This window comes from Nematostella vectensis, chromosome 11 (assembly GCF_932526225.1).
Source record: "Nematostella vectensis chromosome 11, jaNemVect1.1, whole genome shotgun sequence".
In the NCBI taxonomy this organism is placed as follows: domain Eukaryota; kingdom Metazoa; phylum Cnidaria; class Anthozoa; order Actiniaria; family Edwardsiidae; genus Nematostella; species Nematostella vectensis.
The window spans coordinates 6,981,976-7,002,350 of record NC_064044.1 but is presented as its reverse complement, the minus strand read 5'-3'; the positions used below and the strand labels follow the sequence as shown (position 1 = coordinate 7,002,350).

The window sequence follows — 20,375 nt, the reverse complement described above, 5'->3', positions numbered from 1 at the left end:
CGAGCCCGCGTTACCTTGAAACTTTTCATCAGCAGTCGCCCACAATGAGGATGCGCAACCGGGGGTGAATACTTTTCAAGATGGCGGACATACGAAAGGTGTTTTTTGTTGTGTTTATTTGTTTCGGTGTCATTCATTCACAAGATACAGACAAAACTCCAGGTAATAGAAAATATACGTTTAATCTAGTGTTTCATAATGGGTTGGAGACTTATATTGTGTGGTTTTAGGTTCTGAAAGTGTATCTGAATCGCCTGAAAATGAGATTCCTCTTGGAGAAATTTCTTCAGATATCGAAGCTGCGAGTGCAACAACAGAAAAATCGAATATAGCGCAATCTCTATATGAAACAGTTGATGAAAATAGGACTATTACAAATGAGCTGGGAGTCAACGCTACCGAATCAATAGCAGTCAACCAAACAGACTCAAATCAGACTTCAACAACAGAGGTCCCTCCGCCAAAATGGTTGTGCGCGGGGCGAACTATGCCAGAAGAGTTTTCTAACCGCGTTATTATCGTGAATGAATCTTCGCTGCTTCAGTGGGTAAACTCTACAGGAAATACCACCGATGGTTGTGCTGTCGTGTTGTTTTATACACGGTTTTGTGTATTTTCGGCTAAGTTAGCGCCAATGTTTAATGCGTTTGGCCGGGCATATAATAACACCCCTGTCCTTGCGTTAGATGCATACCAGCACAACAGGTGAGATCATTGATAAACTCCCACATGAGTACTAGGTTATCAGCATGATCCAGCCACATACCTGTCAACTCTCCCGCATTAGGAGGGAGTCTCAAGATTTTGGACCTCTTCTCCCGCTCTCCCGTGTTGAGCACAAAATCTCCCGCTTTTTAGCTTTTTTAGCGCTTCCGAAAAATTATTCTATAGAAAATGGTCATTTTGCCTATTTTCTATTAAAATATTTAAAATAATAATTCCCTTGCGCAGCGCAATTTATCTAACACCCTTGTGAGATCTATAAGTGGATTTGTTCGCAAAAGCTTTCTATACGGCAAACGCCTGCAAGGTTTACCCATCCCTCCCCCCCAAAAATAAATATACCCCACCCCTCCCCCCAAAAAAATTCAACCTTGAGATTTTCGGAGGTTGACAGGTATGTAGCCACTAGCCAGACACTGTTTAACATAAAGGTAAAATATAAAGAAGACTGCACAACCCTTTTTTTTGCATGCTTGTTTCCAGTTGTCAGTCATTCAATACCAGACTTCATCTTCTATGGATGTATTTTTAGTATGAAGCTTTGGCTGTCTTTGTGTTCCCCCCCCCCATCCCCATCATGCCATCATGTTTATTCCCTGTTCCCCCCACTGGGGGTGTGTAATAGGGATTTGGTTCTTCTTCATAACTGAAAATTTTCTAGGGATGTATGACATAATCCCCATCCTACCTGCACCCTCCTCCCCCCCTCAACAACAAAAACACAAACAATGCTTGATGCTTTTGCTCTTGCTCAAAATAAAATACTCATGATGTAAACTTTCAGGGTTGGAGCTTACTGAATTTTGCTAAACTTATACCGTTTGTTGCCAGTATGAATGCAAGACTTGGTGTTGTTGCTACGCCAACAATTCTTATTTTCCATGCTGGCAAACCTGTGCTGAAGTTCAACCACTCACAGACTCTCCACGACCTGAGGACTTTTGTGAAAAACCATACAGGTACAGTACATAACTCTATTATAACCACGAGAACTTTACTGAAAAAAAAACCTTTAAAGGTACATACATCACCGTTACCAAGTATCATAACCTCCACTGGCAACTGTTAAGCGGTAATTAAATACTCCATACTCTGTAATCGAGACTCACGCTTTTAATGAGGTAATCAAGAACAAAAAAACTTGCACTCACAGACATTGTACCACTAGCACATTTAGCAAGTGCCTATATTTTAGAATGATGACTCAAACATACCTCTATCCATGATCAATGAGGAACTTATTGAAAAAACCTACAGGAAAGTCTGTTGTTCATGATCACAGCTTTACATCTTTAATGAAATCTGGAAATTTATGATAAGATCAATCAAAAACTTCAACTTTTATAATGTTCCTTTTTTCCCTTGGAAATTGTAGTTAATGTAGAACAATATTTGTTACATTTTACATTACCACGTCTCTTCTCCAAAATATATAATTTGACATGGAAAAAAGAATACAGTATACTCTTCTACAAGAAGAATAAAGAATATTATTTCTACAAGGAGTAAAGCATTCTTCTAACAGCGAACACATGAATTGGGATGTTGAAATATTTTATTCCCTTATTATCTGTTTATTACTTCACTGATCTTATTTTGTACATTAAATCTGTGAGAACTGATGTAAATGATATACAATGATTTAGTTAACAGTATTCTGGTTAAAATTTAAATTTACAAAATTTTGGCCATATCATATTATCAATTGATTTGCCTTAGTTCATATCCTAAAATCATGAACCTGTCTGAAACAATTCTTGTTTCTGATTTTTTCCCTTTGTCTGGTGTATTATCTCATAGCTTTACGTTTATGTTTAGCTTATATATAGTATTTGATCAAAATATTTGCTTCATGTTATTTGTTTACAGGTCTTGAAGGCAACTCTTCCATAGAGGTCAGTACAGAAGACTATGACGGTCCAGTCAGCAGTATCACTATCAAGGAACCTAACTATTATCTGGCCATATCATCCCTATTCCTACTGTTTTATGGACTTTTTGTATTCAGCCAGTCAAACTATAGCTTGCAGATGTGGCTAAGATTGAATGCTGATTGGGTGAGAATGAGTCAGTGGATAAAGCCAAAGACAGACTGATAATATGACTATTAAGCAGCATTTGGCAAAAAAAGTTTGAATGCGATGCTGCACGTTTTATTACCGGCAAACCAACTTTTGTCGCAGCAAAGGATAGACTATTTCTTGCTGACCATCCTTTTCCTCGGTGACACCGTGTGACTTTTGTTCAACCAATCACAAACCTTATTGCAACTGCTTGCGTATGCTTGACGTCTTTTTGCTGCGAGACAAGTTGGGTTGATGTTGTAATATGGGCTACATCTCCAAGTTTCGTTGCAAAAAGGAGAACCATCCTCTACTCTGCAGCAAACTTTTTCAATTTGTAACAAAAAATTTGCTGCAGCAAAAGTTGGTTTGCTGGTACAAAAACGTGCAACTTCACTTACAAACTTTTTTGCCACAATACTGTCACAAAAGTTGTACGATAGCCGCATGGCTTCTGTAGGGTTATGCAGGAGCAAGCCCACTGTCCTCCCCCTTGGCCAAACAAAAAGCTGTCATTTCCTCAAAACATTGCCGTTTTATTTGCATACAATGTACCTCAATTGCTTATATTTAAAGTCCGAAGTCTGATATACTATACACAAAAGGTACAGAATAATAACAAAGAACAATCACTTGTTTTAAACTTGTTATTATAGCCACTCAATTCATATACCTGTCTACCAAAACGTTACCTTGGGTATGAGAGGCTTCACTCATTTACTGTCACATTGCTCTTGAGCTCCTCTTGCCAAGACCGGAGTCACATTAAATAAGTGAAGCTAGAGCCTCTGGTACCCAAGATACCAAAATGCACACAAGAATAGCACCATCTTTAGTGTCAGTGTAAAATAGGCAACATGGGAGGCAATCCACTACTATCTGAAATCTCTAGGAAAAATATTTCCATATTAAACATTGTGGGAGTAGTTTTGCATGTGAAGTAAAAGATAACCTACAGGTCTGTGTATGTTACTTAGCTGTCTCAGGTCACCCTTAAATGGTAGAGATGGTTTTTATGGTTATTAAGGTTTTATGGTTATTAAGGTCCAAATCAAAGTTGGAACTCTCATTTTCTGGCGAAATTTGGACAGTCGAAAATCGAAAATTCCTCACACACTTTATGACATGGCATAATTATCTATCAGATCCCGAAAAATTGAAGGCGATATCTTTAAACCCGTCGCAAGGTTATGCCCGACAAGTTCAAGTTCTTGCCTTAAAATTATACGCTAGAAAAGTCAAAGATTTGGTGTGAATTCACGGTCAACAGGTCACAGGGAACAGCAAAGGCCCATTTTAGCTGTCTTAGAATGCGATTTATGGAAAAAAATTTCAAAAATAAAGTTTAAGAACTATTGATACAGGTTTTGCAAAAACCACAAAAACAAACAATGGTGTCAAATTTACCTTTACCAAGACCTTAAACAGGACTAATGTTTTGGAGCAACAAATGTACAGTTTTAAAACAATTTTTATTTATTTATTTTTAAAACCTTAGCATTCACTCCATTGACTTTTTATACAATGCTAGATAAATTGAAAATAATGTTTTGCAAAATATAGAAAGCTCTCTATGAAATTCCAACACTGTAAATAGATATTCTAAAAAAGAGCATGAATTATACTATGTGGATTAATAATTAATCATGCATCTGGCTATACACTGTATCAAAATAATACTTCTGCCTGTTGTCTATAATAAGAAGGAAGAGAATGTCATTTCTAATATTCTTTTCAATTTTTGGAAGAGTAACTTGCATTTGCAGGGAATGTGTACTAACTAGAATATTAAAAAAAATTCTTACAATAAATACACATACAGATTTGACTTACATGAAGTGACTTACAGAGTAAAAAACAGTCTTTGAACCATGGATGAAACCTATTTGTTTTAATGTACAAGTTTCTTGTGTAAACGTTTGGTTGTGCATTTCTTGGTGATTTGTGTCCATCAGAGACTTGTGGTGATAGGCTGCTTGAAGTTTAATCTGTTGATCCGTCTATAAAAGAACAAGGTTTTTTTTTTAGAATTTTGACAGTTGTCACAAGATTTGTGATTGCCATTGTTAACCGTAAGTTACCAGGGGGATCCAGGAGCTCCAAAAAGGAGGACCGAAACAAGGGTTTTAAGAAAGGGAGGGCCGGATTCAATGTTCTTCCGTGTATTTCCTTATTTTTTGTTATTTCAAAGCCAAATATCTGAACATAGGGGGCCAGGGCAACTCAGCCCAACCCTAAATCCTCCCCTGGTTACATTAGGGTGTTTTAGGCCCTTGAAGCCTGCAAGAAGATGCTGCCTTGAGCAAGTTCTGTGTGTCCACACATTTCTTGCCGGCTTCATGTCTTGTTCTAGCCTCCCTCGTAGGCGTTGCCTGCCTAAAAACGCCTGCAAGGGGGGCTAGACTTTCAGGATGCCATATCAATCTTTCTCCCATCCTCAAGGGGACGGGGGTGAATAGGGCTATGTAAATCCACCGATCCGCAACATTTTCAAAGCTAATCCGTGGATCCGCAGATATTTTTAGAACCGCATGGTTTGACAGATAAACAATATTATCGATTGAAATTCATTTAAAATCTGAAATTCAACTGTCAAAGCAGTTAAAATCCGAAATCCTTGCCCAAATTGTCAACAGATCCGTGATCCGCCTTATTTCCAAAATCCACCAATCCGCTGAAATAAACATCAAAATCCGTAATCCGTGAGCATTTCGGGGCTTATCCGCCGATCCGCAAACATGTTCACCCGCCCCCCCCTCAAGCAGAGAAGGAAGGAGTCACGACCCTTTTTGTTTTTCACCATATCTGGGTACTTCATTTGAGTTTGAGTTTTCACATGCATCTACACTTTCTTTACCATCTCTGTCTCCGCAATTTCTGCTGTTCTTTGATAATTTGATACTTTTAAAATATATAGACCTTGACTGTTAACTTAGGCTACAACAACTGAATCATTATTTAGACAAACTCTTACCTGTCTACATTTTGGTTAATAATGGACTTCATGGGTGTAGATTTAGGCCCTTGCGATGGTCGGAAGATCTTACGCTCACCATCACCATTCTTTTTTTTCTTTGGCTGGAAGGGGTCTTCAGAATGACTGGGATATGATGTAAAGCAACCTGCCTTCATGCCACCAATCTACCCAAAACAAACAAAAACAAAAGCTATGACTCTTTTTCAAACATAAAATGGAAAGGAAGTGGGTTGTCATTGTGCACATTCTGCACTAAAAGCTTCCTTACCTCTTTTGGTGGATGGCTCGGTTTAAAAGGTTTAAAGTCAGGTTTGGCTTTTCTACCATCTTTAACAGGTGGAAGTGCTGATAAGATAGATAAATCTGTTATTATGGTACCACATAAAACATTGTTTCTACTGGACACAAAAAGGGAGATGGGGGTTTAATGATAATTTTCAAACTTCTAAAATACTAAAAATGGTTGAAGACTTTTCTGGGAAACATGGTTGTTTTCTGAAAATGATTGGTTTAGGGGCAAGGGGCAACAATCTGAAAAAAGGGGGCAGACCTCAAATGAAACATTTGGCAAAGGTTAATTGGGAAAGGTTTGTTTGAATGAACTTCTTTTCCAAGATGTCAGATCTATATCTGTCATTATGGTCTAAGTATTGTTACACGCAAGGCAACCCATTTTGTTCGTACAACACATAAACAATATTTTTTTTTATATTCTTACGTCTGTCAGACTTGTAGGGGTTCCCATCAAAATATGACTTGGGGTGAAGGTTGAGTTTGAATGCTCCTCCCTTCATCTGTTTGCCACTAGTATCCATTTCTTTCTGTTTTCAAAAAAACATGCAAAATAAGGCAAACCAAACACCAGATTATCCTTTAACTTTCAAATCAAACTAGACATAAAGTAAGTAATGGGAATGCATTGGTACAATGATAATCTGTCAACTCTTGCTGAAGTTCCTTTTTCTGTTATTCAATTGTGCATCCTTTGTTTTTTTATGAATTTGTATGTTTTTCTTTCTCAACAAACTTTGCCACAAGGGATACAATAATTGACTTCATTCGACAGCGACCTTTTAAGCAGAGCTTAGGGAGTGTTCATTAAATACCTTGAGGGGAATAGGAGACTTCGGGCAGTGTAAAACATTTTTGCCCCCCCCCCCCGCTCCCCTTAGCAATCCCCATGATTTTATTCATAAAAAACTGAAATAATGGACAAAAGGAAACTACGGTTCTGTATAGCCCCACCTTTCTCAACTCTTTGCCTCTGTCGTATGCATCAGACATGTACTTGGGTGAAGCGCCAATGGTGACTTGAAGGTATCCGTAGCCGGTGCCCTTCTTGGGTGGATTAGTGAGGAAGTTCTTACCAGGTGAAACATGGGCACTCTTACTCTTTGTGACAGGGCTGAAGGCTGGTACTGCACCAGCAAATGTGCCGTAATGGTTGCCAATACCAGACCTAAAAAATGACCAGGATGGACATTTCAAATCACACAACAGTACTAAATTAAGTTATGATATTATGATAGATAATGCTGTAAATTATCAGTCACATCCTCAAAGAAACAGAAACATTGCTTTTACAAAGAGACTTTAAGTGGTTCTCTAATACCATGTATTATAGCATTTTACTGCACAGATCCCGTAGAAAAATCAATACACAAACAATCCTTTTTTATGGACCTGGTAAACACATCACTACACCTTATTGTAGTTATGAAAATATGTGATAGGATTTTTCCCTTACGGTAGTTTATCGCCATTGCTAGGGACAAAAGCTTTTCCTATATTCAGTTTTGTCGCCTTTAGTCTGTCAAGTCTTCTCCTTTTGACAGGGTCTGAAAATGCCTCTCCTTCCATGACTCTGTTGAATTTCTGGTCAAAGTAGCCATCTTGTTTGGACGACCTGATTTTGCTTCCCCCAGGCAACATCTGTTTCCCTTTGTGAGCAGCTAGGTTGAAATCTGTAATGGAAACAGAAAAATTGCATTTAGTAGAAGGGGTTTTTAAGGCACTGATGACATATTATGAAAACACATTATCATAGAACGTATAAATAGTATAAAGATTAGGTAGAATTACATTTGGACACAAGAAAAAAAGATAAACACAAGGGGAGCTCTTCAGAGATAAGCAGATTGCTCATGATTTATCAGAATGAAATCATCAAATCATGTAAATCTAATGTACTCGCTACCTATTCTCTCGTTTATTCTTTAACAAACAGCTTATGGCTGTAAATTATTCTATACTATGACCAGTACTGGTTTGATGTCTGTCCTTATAATAATTTATAGATGATTTATAGAGAATTTTAAGATGTACTTACTTCCATTCTGAATCTTGTACGGATCTCCAATTGAGATGTAACCAAGCTCGCTGAATAGACCAACTCTGTTGAGGTCATTTTTCACGTCGTTCATAACTTTGGACATTTTGGTTGGATTTTTTTGGTTTAAACTTAAAATAAATTATCTATTAGAGCCTTGGCGGCCCAAAGGAATTATATTTGTATTTTGTTTTTGAAATTGTAGTGCCGAAGACGGAGTAAAAATTGATGAAAGGCTTCAAGCGATATGCGACGCGGTTCTGTTTTGGACTCAAAATGGCTCCCAATACATACGCATGTTACTATGGTAACGCCACTCATCACATTCCCGAGCTTTTGTTTGGGAACCCTCTCTTTATTATTTTCCGCGAAAGACTGAGGATGAAAATATTTTCCAGATATAAAATAATAGAAGTTACCCATTTCCAAAATAAGGGAGAGATAAATAATCAAGTTTATTGGCCTTTAAAACATTGCAGGCAATGTGTTATTTGTAGCATTCCGCTAATTATTAGTTTCTCGTATTTCTAATATTTCGTTTAAAAAATATGTTAGTAGTAGAATTTGTTAAATGATGATAACTATATGGTTAAGTAGAAAACGAAGGTGTTAAAAAAAAGAAAAGAGAAGGAAGAAAATAATGATAGAGGCTTGGTAACTAACTGCCACTTGGCTTCGCGAGGTAACTGTGGAAATTGGGAACTAGCTCGGTTGAAATCCAAGATGGCGGCCGGATGAAAACAACTTGGGAGTTGTTCGAAGGCAAAGGCAAAGTCCTCCCTTTCAGTAACAAGCATATCCTAATAGAAAAAGTCGTTTTTTATAAATAGAGTCTCCTTTTAATATGATCGACTAGACGCTAGAGGTTGTTTTGTCAACTAAAATGTCGGAGCGCGAAGATGAAGATCGCAGAGAGAAGAAAAAAGACAAGGAAAAAGAGAAAGGGCAGAGGTACAAAGCCTTTCACTCGGATGCTAGCGATGAATCAGACGAGGAGCTTGAAGAAATACGGTGAGATTTCCTCCTTTAACGCCCTCCTTTGTTGGTGAATGTAACGACACAATAAAAGTGCCTTGCACTCGTTTGCAATCAGCTGCTCGCGTTTAGTGGAAATGAATTCAATATCTTCGGTATCCCAGCTGCCTATACCCTCTAAGTTACGTCGTAAGACAAAGCAATTCATTCACTACACACTCATTGATGCGATCCCCCTTGAAGCACATGGTTTAAACATGGAGTCGGCAAAACTTCATCCTCAAATTCAATGTTTCTCTTTTGCAAAGTTAGATTTCTTGTTACACGGTTCTTCCGAGCACAGGTAGTTAAACGTGTTGAATTTGGAGAGTTTCTAATTGTTAGGTTCCGTGATTTTAGTTGCTAAGAAATCCTCATGCTTTGTTCTTTGTTCAAACTTCTATGTCTTTGTTGTAGTCCCAAGGGAAAAAAGGTAAAGCGGGAAAAATCCAGAACGTTGGCGCTACCAAGAATCAAGGCTAAGAAACACCAAAAGAAAAAAGAGAAAGAGAAAGAAAAGGAAAAGGATAAAAAGAAGAAGAAATCTGAAACCCCTTCTTCGCCGCCGCCAAGTGAGTGTACCTTTTGAAGTACTTGTTTGTAACTACTATTGAAGATCAAATATTTCAGTGTCAAACTTTGACAGAAGCATATGATCTCTTGACCATTCTTATTTTACCCACTTCATTTGTACTTTAGTGCCTTATTTGCAGTATTTACAGGTCATCCTCACTGCATTTAATATGTGAGATTCTCTCTAATAAATGAAGTCACCTTTATTTTTATTCATATGAATCCAACAGGTGATAGGAAGCCCAACCCATAGTTATGTTTCATTAGAACTCCTGAGAACTATCTCCATGGGTAATTTAGAGCAAGTTTAGAAGCGATTCTAAGCTCCAGAATATTTTGTTCTGTTCAAGAAACTATAAAAAATATCCTTAAAATTATTTTTTCCTCATGCTAACTGTAATTAACTTATCTGTGAGTTGTACTGCAACTTTGAACTTTTGATATACATTATAACAGATAATGTTGTGCAAATGCATTAAAATTTCACATAATTCTATTCTTTTCTCAAATTAATGCTGAGTGACAGGAAATTGAAAGTGTTTGTCACAATACATTTTGTTCTTTGACAAAGAGTACTTGTCTTGTTAAATTTAAAACAAAATTGAGGCAAAGATCTTAGAAATAATTAATTTGGGCTTTTCGTCTTATGAAGTCTTTATTATTGGTTATAGTGACTAATTTATTATTTGTACAAGTTCTTTGCAGGTAATTTGGTGATTTTCCCTAAAAAAAACAACAACAACCAAACCTCTTCTTATTTGTTTTATTATGTATAAGAATAACAAAATCATTTTTATAGAGCTTTCTTCCTGTTTGTTTCTAACACATTAGATAATACAGGTTACAAATGTAATTATAATTATTTACCAAAAACACACACAACAAAGGACTCATAAATATGTATTTTTGTACTGTCATTTTCTTTGAATTTCTCTGAACTTCTAATGACGTTCTGATAACTTCTACTGACGTTCTGATTTCTTTATAGAAAAGCCTATATTTGGAATACCCCTAGAGAAAGCTGTAAAGCAAAGTATCTTGCCAGATGGTGTGGAATTGCCCCGCCTCTTCCGTGAGGGAATCATGTATGTGGAAGAAAATGGTAAGGGGAGAGCAAGAATAATATAACATATTAATTTAAATTTGATAATTATGAGTAAAGATTTTAAGGCCCTGGATCTATCTTGCAAGTCAGTACTTATATTTTTAATATAATATTAATATTTTAGCATATATTTTGAGTACAGACACAATTACAATTCTAAAAAAACGTAACTTTTTGTACATGCACAAAACCTTTTTTGATGAAACATGATAAATTGATATAAAGAGTAATTCAAGCAGATACATTATGTTCAAAAATGAATAAACATCTCATTTACATAGAATTTGTAGTGCTTGCAAACTCTTGTGACACAATTTGGGCTCATGAAATTTGGTCTAAACTAATTGATTCATTTGAATTGTTTTTGATACACAGGGCTTAATGTTGAAGGGATTTACAGAGTGTCTGGGGTCAAGTCTAAGGTTGACGCTTTGAAAGAACTCTATGACCAGGGTGAGGAGTTTATGTTTATTGTCTATTCCTATTTCTACTAGTACTATTACTCAAGTGATTTGTTGTTGGGTTCCCGAATGCTTTACTTTCTAGGAAAGCAAGTGGACTTGAAGGAATACGAGCCTGAGGTTGTAGCCAGTATCGTCAAGCAATATCTCAGAGAATTACCTGAGAGTGTCCTTACTATGATGCTAGCTCCTCGCTTTAATGAGCTTATTGGTAAGATATTGTGTATTTTATGTCATTTTTGAATATTAACTCGGGTGATTGCTTTCACAAATTTGTTCAAATTGAAACCTGTTTAGTTGCCCCTTTAAAGCGTACAATCAATCTGATCTGTGGCCCATTTAACCGCCAATGCCTCTGATGCCTCTAGTTTGCAGATTCTGAAATGAATACAAGATATTATTTATCAGCACAGGTGCGATTCACTTGTAAATGAAATCATAGTTCAGGGGGTTTGGTATAAATCTAAAAAACTGTAGCTGCAAACCACTCCCACTCGATGTCTTATATGACAAGCAGACCACCAAATCAATTCCTTGGAAATATCGAAGAGTAAGTTAGAAATTGGCCCTCAATTTTTTAAATATTTCCAACTAATTCTTGGATTAGGATGATAAATGTTGTGTGTTAGAAATGTTCTTTACAGTACTAGAAATGCTTTTTCTATCTACAGGAATACAGGACAAAAAGGAACAGCTAGAGAAGACCAAGCAACTCCTTGCAGAGCTCCCCTCTCCCAATAGAACTCTACTAGCCTGGACAATGGTGCACATGGGCCATGTTATTGATAAGGTGTTGTCATGCCTCATAGATAGAAGGGGGTATGCCCTTATTCACCCAACAAAATGCTATTATTAACCAGAACCATGGCACACATGGGCCATGTTACTGATAAGGTGTGGTCATATCCCATAGCTGGAAGGGGGTTCACCCCATATTAATCCATAGAATGTTACCAGCCTGGACAATGGCACACATGGTACATGTTATTGATAAGGTGTGGTCATATCCCATAGCTGGAAGGGGGTACACCCCATATTAATCCATAGAATGTTACCAGCCTGGACAATGGCACACATGGGACATGTTATTGATAAGGTGTAGTCATTCCCCCATAGACATAAGGGGTAACACCCATTATTCTGCAAACAGAATGCTGTTATTAACCATATTTTTAATAGACCTAAATGAGTGTGGCCCTTATTCATCCAATAGAACAATATAAACCTTGACTATGGTGCATCTGGGCACGTCATTGATAGGTGTGTTCACACCCCTTAGACTGAGGGAAACTTTGGACCTCCCCTGATAAATTCTGAGCCATTCCTGCATAGGGGCTAGGATCCAGTCCCCCTTCCCCTTCTCGCCCAACCCAATATGTTGTAGGCAAATGTTTTATTAGTTCCTCTTCTCTCACACCAAGATATGGTATTGGTGTAATATTCTATGAGTGATGAAGCTAAAATCCAATCTTCTGCCTGATCGACAGTATTGCTAAGTTTTGCAAGTGGTAATTGTTGTAACAATTTCCTTTTTCAGGCCTCAGAAAATAAAATGAGCCTTCAAAACATCAGCATAGTCCTAAATCCAACAATGAGTATCAGTCACGGCGTGCTCTTTATTTTCCTCTCAAACTTGGCAGAGCTTTTCCCAAATACACAACTTACCTCGTAAGTAACAGAAATATAGGTTATAATAAGATTAGGCAAATGGAAGGGTGTAGTCTCTAAACATTTCTCAACCTTTTTTTTGTGTCCAATTGGAAGATTCTAAGATATTGTTAAAAAAGGGGGTTAAAAACTAGGTTGATGTTGTCCTAGAAGTGTAGGGTGTGGTCATAAAAGCCACAATTTCTATCTTTGTTGAAAAAATGCAGCAAATATTAAAAAAGTTGTGGCTTTTCAAATTCTGTATTCTAACGACTATAAAATGGCTAGGTATATTTAGTTTGACCAGAGCAATCAGACATAGACTTGGCAGATATTATGTCATGTGGTTTGCATGACACATGGCGATCGGTGACACGAGTTAGATAAGCATGCATGGTAAAACAATTTTTATCAATGTACAGATATAACGGCCCCCTGACATTTAGACTGGAGGAGGATGAAGCAGACTTGCCAAGTAGCCCAGAGTGAGTTTTGAATTGATTATTATTACATGCTGAAGAGGGATTTTAGCATCTTTATGGAAAGCTTGAGAACAGTTGAAATTATGCAGGATAACTAAAATAGCCATCCAAAATACGTTTGATATGTCAGAAACAATATTATTTTGTGCTAAGTTCATTTCATATAAAGTGAATGGGAATGGATTGAAAAGATTTTTTCAGGTTAAGGCACAGGCTGTGTGTTTTACTCAAACCTTGAAATCAAGTAGGCCTTCTAATTTAGTTCCTATGTTTATAATCTATATTGTGAAAAAAAAATTTTTTGTCATTTCGTAGAGGGTTTTGTTTTGATCTGTTACACTCTCTGTCATATTTTCTCACATTTTCTTAATTTAACCATGAGAGTTTTAAAGAAAGGAGCAGGAGTAGTCGCATGTTGCTCAACAGAAAAACTTACTTTTGGTCTCCTGTTTTCCAGTGCAATTGCGACTGCATTGGCCAAACAAGAGGCAATCCTGGCCAATCTCCACAAGGAACTCAACGCCTCGAAAGATGACAATGTAAGTTTTAACTTACAATTAAAATTGTCTTAAACCAAAAAAAGTTCATTGTAGGGCAAGAGTTCAAATTCCTCACGGATCAGATAAATTGTTTTTACTCTCCATTAAACATTTCAGTAACACAATTAAATATTGTGCCCCTCTATTCCCTTATTCTCTCCCTAGTCTGAAGGACAAGATGAGCTTTTGTGGGAAGTCCAAAGAAAAGTCACACAACTAAAAAGAAAGGTACGTTCCACATCTTTGTGGTGTGCGGGACGCTTATTAGGAGAGATCTTATTTTGCACTATTTTGTGGATGGCGCAAATTTGAAGCAGGCGCTTACTGGAAGCTCGGAACTGAAACGAGCTTTTACAAAAATGATTTGCTGCATTTGGCTGATGTGTAGTGTGGTAATGCCGCCGTCATTTCGGAATATTGTTCACGACAGGCAAAGTCAAAGAAGTAATGTAAAATGGCTAAATTATTTGATTGACAGCTGAGAGTCGCAAGGAGATCATCAGAATCAAAGCTTGCTGAGGAACAGAGGAAGTCTGCAAAATCAGAAGCAGAGGAACATGACGGTAACATCTCACGTCATTAAGATTTGCCTGGCATGAATACTGTACAATTGCAGGGTTCTTACCTTACCTTAGCTTCCCGAGCTTTGCAGTATTGTTTATCTAGAAATGTAGTTCGTATGTCTCATTTGTCTGTCGTTTCTACATTTTCAGGGCTAGTGTTGTGGGCAATTTCTCATTGGCTAGCAATGAGAAATTGCTTTACTGTGGAATGGCTTTCGTGTCAAGGCATACCCAATAAAAAGAGTCTTGCAGTATTTAGAGGTTTCTCCTGGTAAAAAGTGATTTCTCAGTTAAAAAATAACGGTTGGTATCAATAGCGAATATGAGAGCGCCCACAAGGCCCTACTTTGAAACCACCATTTTAAGACTGCGCATGCACTAGAGGGATAAAGGCATTGGATGTGAGACTGGTTCTGGCACGAAGCCGTCAACGTGTTCTTAAAAATAAAAACAATCCTTAGAGGCTCAGTGAGTTTCAAGGCTGTGAGAGTGGTTCTTAAAGAAGCATTTTCGTCTGGGGCGTCTGATCAGCCTTTCTTTTGTAACATGGGCCTGTTACACAGTGCGGTGCTCGATAGCTTGGAACACATACACTTCTAGATCAACAATGCAAGCACAGAAAAAAAATAAAACATTAAAGTGAGCATCAAGGTTTTTATAGTACCACAGGAGAAACGAGAGAGACAGGAAAATAGATAAGAATCCCTTAGTTCTTTTAAGTGAAATAGGGGTAAGGGAAGGGATAGGATTAGGGAGAAAAATTCTTTTAGTATGAAAATCTTGTTTTATCCTTCTTGACCAGAGCTCATCAAACTCCTAGAAGCCTCTGAAGCCGAGTTATTGATTGAGCAAGAGGTAAGAGCTACAATTGGGGTATGTTGTCATCTTAGCAAAAATACCAAGCTTTCAAAAACACATTTTTTCGAACCTTCAAGTCTGCTTTCCAAATGAAATGGCCTTGATTTCCTAATATTTTTTCTTATTTTAAAGGAGCTGACTGCTACTGGTGCCGAACTTCGTAAACAGTTACAGGCCGAGAGAAGCGAAATTGAGCGATTGACCGTAAGCTGTTATTACTATGTTCATCTAATGTATAAATGGACCGGGCAGTGGAAGGAGCTTGTATATAGAAGGCAATTAATTCATTTATCAGCTCATTGCGGTTTTCAATAATCTGCGAACTCCCATAAAACGATTCCCAACTGCTAAACCGCATTCTGACTTCCGTCATTCAGACTTTGAATTCTTAATTGAATTGCATTTTGTGCATTCTCTTGAACACAGGGCGTGGAGGTCAGCGTAACGAGGCGCAAGAACGAGGCGGTGGAGGGGGAAGGGGGCGGGAGTGAAGAGACAGGAGGGAGAGACGTCTTTTGGGGTTCCCAATGATGCATTTTGTGTTCTTTAAATGGTTAGCTCCTTTCGGTGAAATGGCGCGATCAGTATAGCCAAAAGGCGGTCTAGGTGTTGGAAATCCCTGGAGTACGCAGACTACCAAAGAATGCAGTAACCGTCATCTTTGCATCGTTCTACAGGAGGAGATATCCCTAGTTCTTGCAGACAAAGACGCAGATCCGGTTTTCTCCGACAACGAACGAGGCTCAGAATCTTCAGGGAGCGACACGGTACGCATGCGTGCTCATGACGTCATCACCGCGTGTTGCCTCAGTTCTCAAAAGCTTTTTTATGTTTTGGCGCCAATGCAAAGTCCCCATTTGTGTTTTGCAGGAGGTTGACGAAGTAGAATTGGATAATATCTACAAAGACCTTGTAAAACAGAATGAAGAACTCGAGGTAGAGTCAAAGTAGTAAGATTGGGACGTTGGATCACTAGCTGTTCGAGAAGGGGGCAGGATTCTTCTAGGTATTTTAGGTATTATAGGCGTCGATACCCGATACATCGATACCTACTACAAGCCATTGCCCCTTTTTCAGCAGTTTTGTCATGGTAATGGGGTGTATTCAGTGCGTGATTGACATACTCCAACATCCCGATCTTTTTGTTTGCAGAGAAAAAACACTAAACTTTGTCACGACCTCCACGACCAGCGCGAGGCATGCGCAGAACTTAAGGTGCAAATCCGCATCTTTGAGCAACGAGGAGAGAATGAAGCACGGGCAGAACAGGACAAACCACAGGATGACCGGTAAGATACAACATAGTACGTTGATCAACCGAGGGTGCCTTGCACAAATAAGGGAATGGATTGCTAACAAATAAGATCAAGTGGTTATTTTAATTCCGGCTCGAAGGACCATGAAATGATTTTGTGGTCCTTTGAGCCGGATTTAGAATCGCAATTTGTTAGCAATCCATTCTCTTAGTTGTGCTTGACACTATTCATCTCAGCCTTTCCTTATCACCTCCCCCGTTCTCCTCTCCTCTAGTACGCACTTCAATGCACCTTTTCTCTGGTCATGAGAAGCACCTAACATCTCGACTGTACCTTATTTTCCCCCCTATTCCACTCTCTTGTACTGCCCTCATCGCACCCAGTCTTTGGCCGTGTAACGCACGGCTCATTAATTGATTATCCCATTCTACCGTACCTCCCTTTGCAAAAAGGTGTGGGGTACCCACTAATTGCACTTTTTACGTTTATCCTGCATGCGTCGGTTTGCTGACTAAAAAAATAGACCAGTTTGACTTTGAATTCGATTTTGAAACAGATGCTCCCAATAACGCAGAGCTCGCTTTGGATTGAAGTAAACGCAAGCAAGAATTCATATGTTTTGTCTATACTCATTCACCTACCTCATATCTTCCCATAACTCTTTGCGACGCGCGTGAAAGATTGTTTACAATTTTGACGCCTGACCTCGGTTTCACGCACCCGTCGTAAAAAGTTGTGGGAAGGTGAGTCGACACATGTTTGCTTCAAAACCAAGTTTGCCAGAGGTATTGAGAGTCCGATAGGTGTAGATTGAAACTGGGATATTTATCATTTTCACTTGTAAATCGCATGCTTACTCATAATTATCACGTGTAATTCACTTGCTTACTCGCGCTCGGCCATTGCTCAAGTCAAATGCTACTTCGACTTGTTTTGCTCATAAGATTAAATCACTTTGATTTTCCACTGCACTGTACGACGTACGTTTTCCATCACCTTTTGCGTTCTGCTTATAACAACTTTTTATTTTCTTTAGCTTTACGTCCATATGACGACGTTTTGACATACCCGTCTTTAATTTCGTCTTTCAGCTACCTATTCTATCATATTTCCGTTTGCATTCGCTTCGACTGCACCTTCCTCGATCTTTCATCCTTTTACGTGTATTCAATTCGGCCCTCACATTTCGTTTGTTTTTGTTGGCCAGAAACCCACACGTGCACTGCTTTACTAAATACCAGCCACGTCTTTGATGGCATTATGTGTTTTACGTTCCAGCCCTACGAAATCTCCGATTGCAGCATCATAAGGCTGCTATCGCGCGACGAGAATCACCGTGCAAATCGCCGTAGTTAGCGTAGTATTTTTGTTTCGCATGTGTGTTTATCTCAAACGCGCACCCAGTCGTTAACTGTTGATTTTGTCGACGAAAATAGGCCATTCCAGCTATAATCATGCGCGCGCACTCACCATGGGAACCTACCTCAACTACCGGCATGCAGCGCGCGCTTCGTTTGATGTAAGCTTAAAAAAGCGCGCGCTGCATTCTGGTAGTTGAGGTAGGTTTCTATGGTTATGCGCGTGCAAACCTATAGTTGGAATGGCCTATTGAGCCAACTCCTATAGTTGGAATGGCCTATTGAGCTCCTGAAAATGACGAAGATGGCGAGCAAAAACTTTTGGATTTACCCGCAATGCATTGCTCGTCTTAACGATTTTTTTTTTTAGATTCAATTTTTTTCCGAAAAAAATAGGAGGCTTTGGTCGACTCGTAGCGAGTTCGTCTTAACATCTAACGGAGGTCAGACTGAAACGTCCGGGTTTTGTTTTCTCAGTTCTTGCTTTTTTTCATGTCAGACAGTCCCGTTAATCTGGTCATTGTACAGTATCATATATATGAAAACAAACAAAATTGCAGCGTTAGCACAAATAACACAGATATTATTGAATGCTCTTATACCTAAAAACATACTAAATTTTATGTTATTCTAGATTGTGTAAAATCTTTTTCTTCTCCAGTGTTACACTGACTTATTTGTGCCACCAGATTCTGGTGATGGATACAGAGTAGTTAAAAATGAGTTTTGTCTTAAAAATATTATTTTAGGTGAAAGGACATTCTTGAATTAAATGGCTATCGATTCTAAAATCAATGTATATTTAGTTAGAGATTATTATAGAGAAATAGTAATTAATTAAGTAGTAATTAATTTTGCAGTTTAACGCAGGAATATGAATTGATAGAAAATGTAGCCTTTTTTGTAAATTGGGTTTGCATCGTGGCCGAACATAATGGATGCCTGGAACTTGATTCCTGTGATAATAAACTATGGTCCTGGTACCTCTAGCTATGGCCATGGAACCCCCTCCCCTCTCCCCCTAACTATGGCCATAGCACCCCACCCCTCCCCTTAGCTACCGCCATGGCACCCCCCTCTACCCCTTTGCTGGGTGGCCCTGGCTTATCTTACCCCCCCCCCTCCCCTTAGCTACTGCCATGGCACCCCCCTCTTCCCCTTTGCTGAGTGGCCCTGGCTTATCTTACCCCCCCCTCCCCTTAGCTACTGCCATGAAACCTCCCCACTCCCCCGAGCATAGTCTCTGGCCTACCTTACCATCCTCCTTAGCTATGTCCATGGCTCCTCCACCCCCTCCCCCTAGCTACCGCCTAGGCACCCTCCCTCCTCCCCCTTGCAGTGCAGTGGCCCTGGCTTACCTTACCCCTCCCATCCCTTAGCTAGGACCATGCCCCCCCCCCCTGCATCCCCTAGCTGCAGCTCTGACATCTCTCCCTAACTATGGCCTTGGGGTCATTACTCGATGTTTAGGAACACGCCTCATTGTTCATTTCTCATAGCGTCTCTAGATTACCCAGCATACCTCGGGGGTCGCGCGCCGCGCCCAGTCGTGACGTCACCAGCCTGCGTCTGACAGCTGACGAGGTCAGACTGATGGCGACCAATCATCGCCGGACACAGTCCCTTTACCACAGGCAGCACGTCAGCAGAGTCCGATCATCTTTCATATGAATAACACAAGGGAGCGTAGCGCAACTCATAATGAAAAGGACGAAAAGAGAGGGTTACCTGTGGCGAAATTGCGGAGGAGGGAGACTAATCGCTTTTGGTTTGTCACTTCCGGTTTTAGCCACAGGAAACCCAATCCCTTTTTTTTCCTTTTTCTGCTCTTTGAGATGCCTGGCGGAGGAGGCTAAAGGGTGCGATGTTTGACCAATCGAATTAGCAAATGAGATTTCACTAGAATGTATCTTATAGCTCTCAGGCATGACGGCCGCAGTCTTTCTGTGTTTATTTTGGACTGTGTGTTTGACACTAAAAATTCCACGTGATTTCTTAGTCCATGTCGCATATTATTTTTGGTCCCGTTTTCAGGAATTTAAGGGGAGGACGGGTGTCTGTTTACCATGACAGCAGTCAAAGTTGTTGTGTCGTTGTTGTGCCGATTGCCATTTCTACATAACATATACCGTATTGTAAAATTCAAAGCGAGTATTTCTTCGCTTACTTTATACAAGCCAGTATGGTACTTTGTAACGTTTTAAAATCATAAAAGAAAATTAAAAATTAAAACAAATATCAAATATGTATTAAGATAATAAATGTTCATTTTATGAACTCGTACTTGATGGTGTGTTCTTGGACGAGGGTTTGGAGAGACTGGGATTGAGCGGGAGGTTATGGATGCAGGCCCTTACCCAGTATTTTTCTTGGGGGGGGGGGGGGGGGGGGTCGCGAAATCCGAGAAAGTGGACCTTATTTTTCCAG

General features: G+C 39.1%; 3 protein-coding genes across 7 annotated transcripts; 2 read left to right on the top strand and 1 right to left on the bottom strand.

Annotated features, from left to right (window-relative positions):
* Positions 1 to 3,743, top strand: LOC5505270 (thioredoxin domain-containing protein 15). The gene is made up of 4 exons (XM_001626072.3): positions 1 to 162; positions 231 to 705; positions 1,555 to 1,682; positions 2,593 to 3,743. The coding sequence occupies exons 1-4, from the start codon at positions 81 to 83 to the stop codon at positions 2,817 to 2,819; spliced, it is 912 nt and encodes a 303-aa protein (XP_001626122.1). The 5' UTR covers positions 1 to 80; the 3' UTR covers positions 2,820 to 3,743.
* Positions 3,744 to 4,239: 496 nt separating this feature from the next.
* On the bottom strand, positions 4,240 to 8,398 carry LOC5505266 (UPF0602 protein C4orf47 homolog). The gene is made up of 7 exons (XM_001626057.3): positions 8,093 to 8,398; positions 7,511 to 7,727; positions 7,009 to 7,222; positions 6,482 to 6,584; positions 6,032 to 6,108; positions 5,761 to 5,927; positions 4,240 to 4,786 (listed from the first exon to the last, which is right to left on the bottom strand). The coding sequence occupies exons 1-7, from the start codon at positions 8,196 to 8,198 to the stop codon at positions 4,738 to 4,740; spliced, it is 933 nt and encodes a 310-aa protein (XP_001626107.1). The 5' UTR covers positions 8,199 to 8,398; the 3' UTR covers positions 4,240 to 4,737.
* A 371-nt stretch (positions 8,399 to 8,769) lies between these two features.
* Positions 8,770 to 20,231, top strand: LOC5505258 (ralA-binding protein 1). Of its 5 annotated transcripts, none has more exons than XM_032373687.2 (17): positions 8,770 to 9,103; positions 9,524 to 9,678; positions 10,668 to 10,781; positions 11,160 to 11,237; positions 11,331 to 11,456; positions 11,917 to 12,035; positions 12,783 to 12,913; positions 13,315 to 13,377; positions 13,832 to 13,913; positions 14,079 to 14,141; positions 14,392 to 14,476; positions 15,279 to 15,331; positions 15,467 to 15,538; positions 16,012 to 16,101; positions 16,205 to 16,275; positions 16,489 to 16,623; positions 19,448 to 20,231. In XM_032373687.2, the coding sequence occupies exons 1-17, from the start codon at positions 8,976 to 8,978 to the stop codon at positions 19,617 to 19,619; spliced, it is 1,737 nt and encodes a 578-aa protein (XP_032229578.1). In that variant the 5' UTR covers positions 8,770 to 8,975; the 3' UTR covers positions 19,620 to 20,231. The 5 variants fall into 5 exon arrangements, with proteins under 5 accessions (XP_032229578.1, XP_048590061.1, XP_048590062.1 ...); XM_048734104.1 differs by lacking the exon at positions 8,770 to 9,103 and adding an exon at positions 9,258 to 9,410; XM_048734105.1 differs by lacking the exon at positions 8,770 to 9,103 and adding an exon at positions 9,259 to 9,410 and having other exon boundaries at positions 16,205 to 16,270; positions 16,487 to 16,623.
* Positions 20,232 to 20,375: the final 144 nt, after the last annotated feature.

Coding starts and splice junctions, on each gene's coding strand:
- LOC5505270 (XM_001626072.3), top strand. CDS start 81: ATGGCGGACATACGAAAGGTGTTTTTTGTTGTGTTTATTTGTTTCGGT. Junction 163..230: donor AGATACAGACAAAACTCCAG/GTAATAGAAAAT, acceptor GTGTGGTTTTAG/GTTCTGAAAGTGTATCTGAA. Junction 1,683..2,592: donor TTTTGTGAAAAACCATACAG/GTACAGTACATA, acceptor ATTTGTTTACAG/GTCTTGAAGGCAACTCTTCC.
- LOC5505266 (XM_001626057.3), bottom strand. CDS start 8,198: ATGTCCAAAGTTATGAACGACGTGAAAAATGACCTCAACAGAGTTGGT. Junction 7,728..8,092: donor GTACAAGATTCAGAATGGAA/GTAAGTACATCT, acceptor TTTCCATTACAG/ATTTCAACCTAGCTGCTCAC. Junction 7,223..7,510: donor AGCAATGGCGATAAACTACC/GTAAGGGAAAAA, acceptor GTCATTTTTTAG/GTCTGGTATTGGCAACCATT.
- LOC5505258 (XM_032373687.2), top strand. CDS start 8,976: ATGTCGGAGCGCGAAGATGAAGATCGCAGAGAGAAGAAAAAAGACAAG. Junction 14,142..14,391: donor TCACACAACTAAAAAGAAAG/GTACGTTCCACA, acceptor TTTGATTGACAG/CTGAGAGTCGCAAGGAGATC. Junction 16,102..16,204: donor AATCTTCAGGGAGCGACACG/GTACGCATGCGT, acceptor TGTGTTTTGCAG/GAGGTTGACGAAGTAGAATT.